The sequence below is a fragment of the Chiloscyllium plagiosum genome, chromosome 30 (assembly GCF_004010195.1).
Source record: "Chiloscyllium plagiosum isolate BGI_BamShark_2017 chromosome 30, ASM401019v2, whole genome shotgun sequence".
NCBI classification, from domain to species: Eukaryota; Metazoa; Chordata; class Chondrichthyes; order Orectolobiformes; family Hemiscylliidae; genus Chiloscyllium; species Chiloscyllium plagiosum.
Window position 1 is genome coordinate 38,428,761 of NC_057739.1, and position 13,517 is coordinate 38,442,277.

Consider the following 13,517-nt stretch of genomic DNA (forward strand, 5'->3'; position numbering starts at 1 on the left):
AAAACAAATTCAAATTCAAATTCAGCCAATTAGTTTAAATTGTACCCAGAAAATACCAAATCCCAATCCAGTTTGAATTGAGTATATTGACAATCTTAAAAGCCAATGATACAATCCGGTGCTTTGGGTATATAAGACCGGGGAAAAGTGAACAGTTGAGAGAAGAACTGCCACGCCACCAGCATGTAAAAGCTGCTGGAAAAATAGCTCGCAAAATGTATCGATCAGTAACCAGTGAAGCAGAATCCCCAAAAAGAAAAGACAACCAGTATACAGAGAAGAACAGAAAGCAGCCTGGTTTTAAGATAAGATTGACACAACAAAACTTAATCGGGGGTATTATTGGACTAGTATTGTAGAAGGGAAAGGTAAAAGATAGGTAGAGGAAGGAGCTGTAAATAGTTGTTATGCTCTTTTATACTTTAAGAAATAAAGTTGTTAATTTTTACTTTAAATAGTTCTTGACCTCTTGAATTTTCACAGATTATTGCTCAGATACATCTTTTCTGTGCTGCTGGTTATAAATTAGCAGAGGGGTTTACCCCATGGCGTAACAATTTCTACTTTGGTGGAATCCAGGTTTCAAATGTCCACATGCTGCAAACATCCTTGGACTTCGAAAAAGCCAAATGGACGTACTAACTGTGGTCTGCAGAAACGTGGGACAGAACATTCCCCGCGGACCTTCCCCCACCTCACGTCTGTGAGGGAAACACTCACATTCCTGTGGTTCCACCTTACACCCACCCAGTGAACTGGCTAGATGGTGTCTCACTGTCTAATAACCAGTGGCTGGTGGCTCTCTAAGGGCCGACAGAAGGCCTGAAAGCTTTAAAGCAACTGTAGGACACTATGTCAGGTAAGTGAAGGAGAGGGCTCCACAGAACAGAGGTAACCACTCCACAACTTCTGCCAGAACATAAACCAACTTGGAGGCAGCCGCTATCAGCCAGATTAGGGAATGAAACTGGCTGCCTGCTGTGTGCCTGAAGGCTGACTGGAAAATCCAGACTCTCTCGTCCACATCTAGGTAAAGAACCCGGAGATGGGGTGGTCTCAGGAAATCAGGTTGCCAGCCAGTGATGTTATTTTTAGTGACCACCCCACTCCATTTCCTGTCAGACCGGGCCTAAAACCCTTCCCCGGTCTGCTTTCACTTACCCCCGAATCCAAAATAAGACAATTTCCTACAGGATTGGCACTTACTTGCCTTGGAAGTTGCAGCTTCTCTGGCTGCAGGAAGTACACAAATTCGAGTCAGACACGGAAACTTTAATGCAGTGCTTTCCACTATCCTCTTAAAACAAGAGACGGGTAGTCACAGGTTACAAAAGTCTCATTTTAATTGAAACTTGCTGCACACGTGGGAGCTGCTGTAAAAGGTTTCCAGTAACTTTGTGAATGAAAACCTGCAAACAGCAAACTTTACAAATTTTAAAAGCTACTTTTCATTAAATAACTAGTTTTCATTTGGACAGAGTCATGTGGACAACCTACAAGAAAAAGATACCATTCTGGCCTGAAATCTCAGTGCGTCAGGCTTTTATAACAGATTAAGTTCCATTATATACCATCCTTTATGTAGCTTGGAAGCCAACAGGAAATGATGAGGTGATCAGCCAGCTTGAAAATTCCATTTGATTGAAACACTCATTTGAAGCCAAGCTCCTCAGGGCAAGTCTATACAAAAGTGGGTTAATAATTAATTTAAAGACTTATTTTTTTCTGCTAACAGTGTTTTTAATGATCAAGTTTGGTTGATTACTCTCCGTCCACAGCGACAGTTGCAATTGCTTTCACAAAGTAAGGGCCTTCCCGCAGGTAAGCTCGGAGTTGGAGGTAATGTTGGTTCCCGAAGATTTCAGCTGTTGTCTTGGAATCCACAAGCGTTTTTACCAACTCGAACTTGGCATCCTTTGAAGGTTTGTCAGGTTCAGCTGACCTATCGACAATGTACTCCACAAATCCAGGGGTGCTGATCATCAGCCTCTGACCCCAGGGCTGGCTAGCAATTGCCTATAAACGGAAATGATAGAACTAACAGATTGTAGTAACAAAGACAGAAATAAAAAGGGGAAGACCGAGAAGGGAATATCATGTTTTACCTTTCAATCATGTTCTCTCTCTCTCCCCACAAATACTACCAAACTGGTGAGTGTTTCCTGTATTTGTTGTTTTATTTACAAAATGATGATTTGAAAGACAGGGGTGTGGGACAATTGCAAAACTCAATGCACTTCAATCTGTTGCTCAAATTATATCTTCAACTTCAATGAATACAGGAGGAACTGATAAACTTTTAAATGTATTTCAAAAGAAATGTGAGAAACAATGCGAGTGTCCCATTCAGCAGCAGAATATGTAAAACCCCAAGACTTCCTTAAACACATTGCTGTAATATTTTAAAGTAATATCTCAGCACAAAAAAAAAATTCAAACCAACCAAGCATTTATAAAGTGCTTTGCACAACAGATTTCATAACATTTCAAAAGAATTATGTTTACATGCTCAAGACTGCTTTTTCACTGGCGTTTGATTTGTAATTCCAAAGCTTCCACTTTTTAAAAATTCTTTGTCTGGGACGTGGGCTTCACTGGAGAGGCCAGTACTTCGTGCTCAATTCAAAAAGGCGACAGGGAGCTGCCTTCATGAACTGACGCAGTTTGTGGTTTGGGTAGTCCCACAGTGCTGTTAGAGGAAGGCAGCTCCAGGATTTTAACCCAGTGACAGTACAAGAACATTAATACAGTCCCAAGTCAGGATGGGGAGTGGCTTGAAAAGGTGTTCCCATGCTTCTACTGCCCTTGCCTTTAGATGGTAGAGGTCACAGGTTTGTTAGGCACTATTGGAGGAGCCTTGATGAGTTACTGCAGTGCATCTAGATGGTGCACACTGTATGCACGGTGCATTGGTGGTAACGGAAATGAATTTAGATTGATGGATGAAACACCAATCAAGCAGGCTGGTTAGTGCTGGATGGTATCCAGATACTTCAGGGTTGTCAGAGCTGCATTCATTTAGGCAAGTGAAGAGTATTTCATAACCCTGCTGACTTATGCTTTGTGGCATACTGGCATTAGGGAATCAGAAAAGGAGTTATTCCTCACAGAATTCCCAGTCTCCAACATGCTTTTGCAGCCATGGTATTGATATGGTTGGTCTAGTTGCAAACATGCAATGAAATACACAAGTGTTTATAAACAAACATGTCTATATTTACTTAACCGGATCAGCCAGTGAAACCGCTTAGCTAAAAATGCAATGCCTTATGGAATTTTACATTCAGTCAGGATGTCTAAACTTATGATAAATAAGAAATTGGATTTTTCAAGCTAATGATAAAAGACTCACAGTGAAGATCTTCAATGCGCCAATATGAATTTCTGGGAACGGCTGAGAGCTCATATTGCAGAATGTTTCCATTGGGTGGCTATGCAGAGTGTGGAACCAGGTCTCTGTCATTGCTAAAAGGTCCTCTGTCTGCTGATCATTCTGTGAAACCGATGACAAAGTAAAACAAAGGTGTAAAAGAAAGATCAAATGGCTTTGGCTGAATATATAACACGATAGCAGTAGAGATAATCATGAGCATGTTTGGAAGAAATTCACAGATCAGAGACAGGAGAATACCCATTGAGTATAGCAGGGTTTTATTTTTAAAATGGACACATTCCATGGGGTAAGACTTAGAAACACAAAACAGGATAGACGACTTAGACCTTCAAGCCTGCATCTGCCATTCAACATGATTAGTACACCATTTCGGTTTTCACGCCATATTCTTAGACCCCTTTAGTCTCAAGAATTACATTCAACTCTTGCAAATATCAAAAGCTTTACAGACTATATTGTATAAATGTAGTCGAAATCTGATATATTGTGGATGTTGGGGTAAAGAAAATGAAACTACATTATAGCTGGATCATGTTATAATTGAACGACCAAGGCGGAGAACCTCTCATTTTACCCAAACATTGGGATGCCCTGGAGCTCTCAGGGGACTCCACCTCCCACCACGGTCTCAGACATCACCACTGTGCAGGTCAAGGCTGTGAATCAGACTTCCTCCACAGTCCAGGCTGCTAAAAGATGCTTAAGAACTCACATGCTCTGGAATGCACTTTTGCTGACTGACAGCTTGTACAGTTCGCAGGCTCAGCTTTGTAGATATTGTGTGAATTTTATTCATACAAATATATCACATAGAGGCAACTGAGATCATCAACACAGGTCAAAGGTAAATTGACCGAAGATTTATTCTAGATGCGAGAATGCAATCATCTCCCAGCGTAAGGTACTAAACAGACATTCAGAATTGATAAAGCAGCTTCCGCACAAATTTAAATCAATTATTCAGGGGTTTTAAGTACATTGAAGAGGCAAGGCAGATCTTTCCAAGTAACCCTGCAAAATACTTCAGCCCACAAGTCCAAAGCTGAAAGGAAACAGTGTGGACGCAGAGAAATTCACTCAATGAAACAATGTAGCAATATCTTTCCGAAAGATCCAAAGAGACCTTATGTCCTCCCAGCTCATTTCAGGTAGTTAACCCAAAAACCAAGGATAACACCCATGCCTTTACTGTCTAAAGTATGTTTACTTTGTGTATTACCGAAAAGATTTTTTTTTTGATTACACATCCTTATAGAAATCTTTGGTTAGAATCCATTGAGTTATACGTAATTATGCAACTTCACGAGAATCACAGAACACCTACAGTGTGTGGAAGCAGGCCATTCAGCCCCCCAAGTCCACACCTATCCTCCGTAGTGCATCCCTTCCAGACCCATCCCCCTACCCTATCCCTGTAACTCTGTATTTCCCATGGCTAATCCACCCAGCCTGCACATCCCGAGACACTACAGCACGGCCAATCCACCTAACCTGCACATCTTTGGGCTGTGGGAGGAAACCCACGCAGACATGGGGAGAATGTGCAAACTCCACACAGATAGTCACCAGAGGCTGGAATCGAACCAGAGTCCTTGGCGCTGTGAAGCAGCAGTGCTAACCACTGAGCCGTGCAGACACATGATCCATTGGACTTCAAATGTCCACTCCCAACTCTGTAACTCCACAAAGGATGTTTAGTCAGGCATGGAGTAGGTCAGTTTGATCCAGTCTGATCAACCTGATCTCCAGAATACAGGAACTAGAAATGGATTTCTCCCTGGGAAGCTATAAGAAACAATTGTTAACAGGGACTAAGGTTTTCTACAAAGCTCACAAGCTATTGGAAACTTTATTGAGATACTTTTATTCTGCGCAGTCAAACCAGCTTGATTAGATTAGATTACTTACAGTGTGGAAACAGGCCCTTCAGCCCAACAAGTCCACACCGACTCTCCGAAGAACAACCCACCCAGACCCATCCCCCTACATTTACCCCTTCACCTAACACTACGGGCAATTTAGCACGGCCAATTCACCTAACCTGCACATTTTTGGACTGTGGGAGGAAACTGGAGCACCCAGAGGAAACCCACGTAGACATGGGGAGAATGTGCAAACTCCACACAGATAGTTGCCTGAGGCGGGAATTGAACCCGGGTCTCTGGCGCTGTCAGGCAACAGTGCTAACCACTGTGCCACCGTGCCACCCATTATTTGTGGTGCTTATTTGTGATTATGAAGCCAAGGATCTCTCATAAATATTTATTAGGATCATAATGGACCAATATAATTCACAACAAGGATTTAATGTGAAATACATACAATCTGGGGGAGGGAGTCAGCACAAAAGGAGCACATTGTATTGATGTTGGTAGCAGGAGACAGCTGATGGCTGGTACACTTTAATAAACACCTGGGAGATCAGAATTCAACACAGGACAGTAAAAGCTAAATCATAGGAATTTGAAAAGCAGTTTATGAACACTCAGTTTTTTTTGGAATGGATGACACTTCAGTTCCTGGCTTTGTTTCCAATTTACAAACGAAAATCACTTATAATATTAGTAATTAAACTACTCAAAACCGCAGAGATTGCTACTGTATCACTGCAGAGCTCAGACACCGCTACAAACCACTTTACAGAAGACTTTTACCTGCAGTTGCCCAGTCACTCCATTTTCTCTCTCTTGCACTCTCCTCTTCTCTCTGTCCTGGTTTTAGATTGTAAAAATGCAATTTTACTGCTTTCCAATTTGACAGAACTGTCAAACCAGTCTGTATCTTTTCTCCTGTTTTTATAAGTTTAAAATCAATATCACTTCCTTCTCAGTTACTGAGTGGGTAACGAAGAAGTGACTTATAGAGTCAGAGAGTCATAGAGATGTACAACATGGAAACAGACCCTTCGGTCCAACCCATCCTTGCCGACCAGATATCCCAACCCAATTTAGTCCCACCTGCCAGCACGCAGCCCGTATCCCTCCGGACCCTTCCTGTTCATATACCCAGCCTTGGTTGCTCGATTGACTGAAAGAGATAACCAAATTGAGAGTGACCTGAAGATCGACAGTCAGGTCAACCACATACATAACCACTCACCTTTCACATCACTCTGAAGGTGAAATGTCACATAAAAAGCAAGCATCTAGGCTGCTTATAATGAATACATTTAAGGCTCAGTACAGCAGCAGGCTTTGACTGAGAACGATCAATACATGGCTACGCAAGGCCCCCTTATAATTTTATTTGTTGCTGGTATGTAAGCTTCACTGGATGGGTTAGCATCAGTTGCTTATACCCAAATGCCCTTAAATCAAGTGGGTTAAACAGCAGCCAAGAATCAAACAATACTATGGGCCTGGGAGACATGCTGTTGAGCAGCATATTAGCAGGTACAGAGGACTGGCAAACGAATAGAAGTCTTGGGATACTGTCTGTGTGGAGTCTGCATTTTGTCCCTGTATCTGTGTGGGTTTCTGCTCTGGTTTGCTCCCAAAGGTGTGTAAGTTGGCCACGGTAAGATTCCCTGTGGTGTCCAGCAATGTGTTGGCTTGATGCATTAGCCGTGAGAAATGCACAGTTCAGGGGATAGGGTGGGATGCTCTTAGGAGCACTGTAAAGGATTCTACGATAAGTCAGAGATTTGGGATAAAGGAGACATTTCGAGGATGGCAACCTGTAACTAGTGGAGTGCCAGAGGGGTCTGTGCTGGGACCACAATTATTCCTGAATTTGTGTGGGACCTTGGCTTACTAGGCCTGTAACATAACCATAATGCTATCAACTCCCCTTCCTGCATAACATGCAGGGCAATGGGAATTCAGTGCACTTTTATTTAAATAATGGGCAATTCTGAAAAGGACATTTTTTTCCTAAAAATTAAATGGTATTATTCTATAGGGCAGATGTGGACCATTTTTGCTGCAACTTGCTTTAGGAAAATAAAAATACAGAAAACATGCTCAGAGAAATTCATTTTTGCTACTTTATTCTTAATGCATTTTGAAACAGCTACAAGTGCTTTTTGTTGGTGTTGGTGGGAATAAATGCCAGGCTTTAATTTGACCACGAGGGTCAATTCAAAAGTTGTTCCTTCCCTCCCCGCAGCAGATATTTTTAAAAATGGAGTATCAAATCCAGAATCTTTTGCACTTCCCCTCATTTTTTCTGAGAAAGCTTTCCCTGGGCTCTTACCGGCAGAGAGAGCAGAGAAGCAATTGTATCGAGGCAGCGCACCCGCAAGTCAGTGGAGGCATTGCACGAGATGGAACCCAGCCTTCTCAGAACCTCCTGGAAGTTGCGACCTAAACAGTACATTTGGGAAAACAAATGACTTTAAAATTTCTATTCTGCACTTTAGTGTGATATCAGAGGAATAAGAAATGATGTGTCTTGTCATATTATAACCAAACTGAGCTACAAGTAGAGTGGACAAGTGCTCAAAAGCAAAAAAGCAGACAAGTTTCTGTGAGAAGAAATACAAGTTTGCCTGTCTCTCAGGATACATGCTTACCAACTCCAAACCAGAAGCATGACTTGCCTACAGCACAACCACACCATGAAGGTCATAGCAAGCAAAAGGACCATCACAGGAAACCTTGTGAACTGGGCCATTGAACTGCTTTCAATGCTGCTTTTGTTTTCCATTCCACCCATAACACCAATGTTTTTGGTATCTATGCATAGAATAACTTTAAGGAGGAGGTTAGAATTTTAACTCAGAGTTATGTCAACAGTTCACAGTAGCTCACCTGTAAAACACAGCAGTTCTTGTTAACTACAGAAACCTGATCCATGTTTTCTGTTAGCCTGAGTCAATCTGAAAATTAAATTGGGGACTTGAATACTTGGATAAATACTTTAACTTTATAACAACTCTGGAGAAAACAGGACTCAATCTCCAGCATGCTACCCCAGTGAAGTGTGACATCAACTGCATGCTTAACTAATCAGGGGAAGCAAATAAGGTGCTACAGTTGATCCTGTCAAGTCTGATTATGATTCAGTGACCACACCTTGTGTGTCTCAGGACGCACCAGGGTGGAGTGGGGTGGGGTGGGGGGATTTTACGCCCTCGGATGAACTCCTGGTTCCTGAAGCCCGTTCTCAAATCAATATTCCCCATGAGCAATTTTCAGACTGTTTTCTCGCAGGAACTGGACAGCCAACTCAGATTTATACGCACTGCCTTAACTAGTCCAGAGTGAATCATTCCTGTAACAAGCGGACTAGCTCAGCCATCACTGCCATCTACAAGATGCACTGCGAGATCCTTCTGGCAACAACGGATAAACACCCATAATATGTTAACATCTTCCTGAGCCGGCTGAACCTCAAAATTGCCCCACACTATGACTCCCAAAACAGTGCACTGTTCTTAAAATTGATCCCCACCATTCCACCTTGGCAACAGTGTCTTGTTCCCAAAGAAGAATCAAAAATCCCAACATGCTGCCTTCAAGTACGGTACACAGAATGCAGTTAAGGTAAATGTACAAGTAATTAGTGTTAAACTTAAAAATGTTCAGCAGGAATTCATTTGTTGCAAAGGTTTAAAAAAAATAATGAACAAGTTTGAATCATTAGCCAACACGGAATTAACTGATTTTAATCTTACTACAATGCAGTTTCCCTAAGCTGTTTAAGAGGTAGAGAAACAGAGGGAAACAATAGACCAAATTTCTGAAATAAAACCTTTTTAAAAAAAATGCTAGGAATACTCAGGAGTTCAGGCAGCATTTGCAGAGAGAAACAGTTGACATTTCAAGGCGATTATTTTCCATTGAAACACTTGGGCTTCTGTGTCAGGTTGTGTTTTCCTTTACCATCCTGTGAGGCTTCACCGAAAAGTGCGAGCACAGATGCGAAAGGATGAGGAAAATTTAAGTTTGATATCCTGTTCAAATGCACAGACTGCATTCACCGGAATGAATGCAAGTTGAGATTAGGGAACAGAAGACAGCTACCAACATTTGCATCATACTCCAGGGTAAGTCAGCATTTTCAAAGAAAAGTGATGAGGAGAGGAGAGCAAAGGGACAGAGCTGGAAGCAAATAAATGCACAGGTAAGGGATAGTCAATATGGCTTTCTGCATAAGAAATCATGTCTCACAAACATGATTGAGTTTTTTGAAGAAGTAACAAAGAGGGTTGATGAGGGCAGAGCAGTAGATGTGATCTATATGGACTTCAGTAAGGCGTTCGACAAGGTTCCCCATGGGAGACTGGCTAGCAAGGCTAGATCTCATCAAATACAGGGGGAACTAGCCCTTAGATACCGAACTGGCTCAAAGGTAGAGGGTTGCTTTTCAGACAGGAGGCCTGTGACCAGTCGAGTGCCACAACGATCGGTGATGGGTCCACTACTTTTCATCGTTTATATAAATGATTTGCATGTGAGCATAAGAGGCACAGTTAGTAAGTTTGCAGATGGCACCAAAATTGGAGGTGTAGTGGACAGCAAAGAAAGTTACCTCAGATTACAACAGGATCTTGACCAGATGGGCCAATGGGCTGAGAAGTGGCAGATGGAGTTTAATTCAGATAAATGCGAGGTGCTGCATTTTGGGAAAGCAAATCTTAGCAGGACTTATACACTTAATGGTAAGATCCTAGGGAGTGTTGCTGAACAAAGAGACCTTGGAGTGCAGGTTCATAGCTCCTTGAAAGTGGAGCCACAGGTAGATAGGTTAGTGGTTTCCTTTACTAGTTAAAGTATTGAGTACAGGAGGTGGGAGGTCATGTGCAGCTGCACAAGACATTGGTTAGGCCACTGTTGGAATATTGCGTGCAATTCTGGTCTCCTTCCTATCGGAAAGATGTTGTGAAACTTGAAAGTGTTCAGAAAAGACATACAAGGATGTTGCCAGGGTTGGAGGATTTGAGCTATCGGGAGAGGTTGAATAGGCTAAGGCTGTTTTCCCTGGAGCATCGGAGGCTAAGGGGTCACAACACAGAGGTTTATAAAATCATGAGGGGCATAAATAGGGTAAATAGACAAAGTCTTTTCCCTGGGGTGGGGGAGTCCAGAACTAGAGGGCATAGGTTTAGGGTGAGTGGGGAAAGATATAAAAGAGACCTAAGGGGCAACTTTTTCACACAGGAGGGTGATACATGTATGGAATGAGCTGCCAGAGGATGTGGTGGAGGCTGGTACAATTGCAACATTTAAGAGACATCTGGATGGGTATATGAATAGGAAGGGTTTGGAGGGATAGGGGCCAGATGCTGACAGGTTGGACTAGATTGGTTTGGGATATCTTGTCAGCATGGATGAGTTGGACTGAAGGGTCTGTTTCCATGCTGTACATCTCCATAACTCGATGATTCTGCTGTGAATAACTGCAGAGCACCATTGAAAAGCAGATTATTTTCTCATCCGGTAATTGATTCATAGTGGTTGCGATACAGAAGTGGATAGCTACAAGAAAATTGATGGTAAACAAGGCTGAAATGTAATTGTGAGGAAAACCAACCTAAATTAATTAACTAACCTTTCGATTACTGAAGTAATATGGAAGACGCGTTTGGTAAATAAGGTTATTAACAAAATTCCCTATCATTAGGGAGAATAAATCAGCTACACGGCACCTGCACATCAGCATTACAAAAGTGAACTATAACTGGAATTCTAGTAAGTTAGGAAAATGACTAATATGGAACCTTACACTCAACTTTAAAAACAAACAACATTCATCTCAGTTGTGAATCATTCAGCTGGGATCTGAAGTAACATAGTTTACCCGTTTTATGTAGGACTTGCTTTCCTTCAACACATGATCCAAGAACTCCAATGGTATCGAGACCAACTCCAATCATAGTTGGCTCCTGCCCTTCGATCATCTCAAACACCTTCTCAATAAAAGCAGGGTAGCGCTCACAGATCTGTTGAGGACTGTCAACCATTGCCAAATTTCCAAAGAATTTCACTAAATCTAAAAGGAAAACAGAAAATACAAGCTTAGAGCAAGGAATGAACAAGACACCAGTACAACAAGACAATGCAAAAATACTTGCACCTGAGTGCACATTCGGGTGTTCAAATACATGGCATGACCGAATTTAACACATCCATTACTCCCAGTCACCAATCTCAACATGTCCTTTACAGGAAGTTGCCAAGAAGAATTCCCATCTGAACCATAAGGAATGAATTCCCCCTGCTTCCCTCTCTTCCTGAAGTCACTGATCCACACTCTGTGGAAACTCAGCTCTAAATGACTCTGTGGTAAAACAGTAAATCAATAGCAACAAGCTGATTCTACAAACCAACATGAATTACAAGGAGTGGGCCATTTGGCCCCTCAAGCCCTCTCCATCATTCAGCGGTATCATGGCTGATCGGAGCCAAGTCTATATTTCTGACAGTCCCCACTGAACCTGCGACTCTCTTGCAAATCAAAAGCCCGTCGAGCTTTGTCTTACACATATTCAATGAAGCAGCGTCACTGCTTTCCAGGAGGAACAATGCCAAAGATCTGTGAATGTCAGATGAAATTCCTCATGTCCATCTTAAGTGGAGGGCCCTTTATTCTGAAACAGTGCTGTCTCCAAGTTCTAGAATTTTCTGCCAGGTGGACATTCTCCTAATGTCTACCGCTCCTTGCAGGTGAAATAATCCCATTCTCTTCTCAGAACCTACCAACACACACACGTACTAGCAGGGGCAACCAAAATGCCACCCTTAATTCTCTTTGCTGGGTACTGTGTACCTGCTGCACTGCACCGTCCCTTTCAGATTACTGTACAACCATACCTCTTAAAAAGGGGAGTATTGCTTGTTACTTGCAAAGCCAGCACTTGTTGTCCTCCCTAAGGACGCTTGGATTTGCTCGGCCATTACAGAGGGCAGTTAGGGAGCAACCACATTGCTATGGATCTGGAGTCATGAATAAGCCAGACCAGGTAAGCATGGCAAATTTCCTTCCATAAAGAGCAGGAGTGAATGAGATGGGTTTTTCAGACAATCCCATCTGTGCATGGTCTGTCTGTTCCTTGTTTAGTTTTGCTGTTTGAGGAAATATCAGATTGCAGCCAAAAGGAAACTTTAGACTCCTGTCACAGGAATCCTGGTTAATTCTCCCCCTTCATAGGCTAGTGAGTACTGCTTGGAGATACATTAAACTCAGTGGTTAGCACTGCTGCCTCACAGCACCAGGATCACAGGTTCGATTCCAGCCTCGGGCGACTGTCTGTGTGGAGTTTGCACATTCTCCCAGTGTCTGTGCAGGTTTCCTCTGGGTGCTACGGTTTCCTCCCACAGTCCAAAGATGTGCAGGTCAGGTGGATTGGTCACATTGAATTGCCCATAGTGCTAGGTGCATTAGTCAGAGGGAAATGGGTCTAGGGGGTTACTCTTTGGAGGGACGGTGTAGACTGGTTGGGTCGAAGGGACTGTTTCCACACAGTAGGGAATCTAATCAAATCTAAACTAGAGTCTTTTGAATAAAACAGTGACGTGAATAATTTGTTCAAACTTTAAGATGTTACCTGAATTCTATGGAGTTGCGGCTTTTAAATCATAGCTAGTAATATACTGACAACAAAACAACCTGTATTTGGATAGCATGTTTAATACAATAGAACATCTCAAAGCACTCAGTACTAAAATAAAAGAAGGTTATCTCTGAATCAAAGTAGATAATACAGAGACTAGTGATCAAAACTCTCCTCAAACAGGCTTTAAAGGACTTTTCTCTCAGATAGACAGAAGATAGATAGAACAGTACAGCGCAGAACAGGCCCTTCAGCCCACGATGTTGTGCCGACCACTGATCCTCATGTATGCACCCTCAAATTTCTGTGACCATATACATGTCCAGTAGTCTCTTAAATGTCCCCAATGACCTTGCTTCCACAACTGCTGCTGGCAACGCATTCCATGCTCTCAACTCTGTGTCAAGAACCCGCCTTTGACATCCCCTCTATACTTTCCTCCAACCAGCTTAAAACTATGACCCCTTGTGTTAGTCATTTCTGCCCTGGGAAATAGTCTCTGGCTAGACTCTATCTATGCCTCTCATTATCTTGTATACCTCAATTAGGTCCCCTCTCCTCCTCCTTTCCTCCAATGAAAAAAGTCCGAGCTCAGTCAACCTCTCTTCATAAGATAAGCCCTTCAGT

General features: G+C 42.4%; 1 protein-coding gene across 2 annotated transcripts in view; it reads right to left on the reverse strand.

Annotated features, from left to right (window-relative positions):
* Positions 1-1,325: 1,325 nt before the first annotated feature.
* psmd5 (proteasome 26S subunit, non-ATPase 5) overlaps positions 1,326-13,517 on the reverse strand; it is a 31,219-nt gene continuing 19,027 nt past the window's right edge. The window contains exons 7-11 of one of the 2 annotated variants that reach the window (XM_043720433.1): positions 11,138-11,329; positions 7,589-7,698; positions 6,049-6,105; positions 3,353-3,493; positions 1,326-2,016 (exon numbers count right to left, since the gene is read on the reverse strand). In XM_043720433.1, coding sequence (XP_043576368.1) covers positions 1,762-2,016; positions 3,353-3,493; positions 6,049-6,105; positions 7,589-7,698; positions 11,138-11,329 — 755 coding nt within the window. In that variant the 3' untranslated portion in view covers positions 1,326-1,761. The remainder of the gene's footprint in view (positions 2,017-3,352; positions 3,494-6,048; positions 6,106-7,588; positions 7,699-11,137; positions 11,330-13,517) is intronic. The other variant, XM_043720434.1, reaches the window with a different exon arrangement.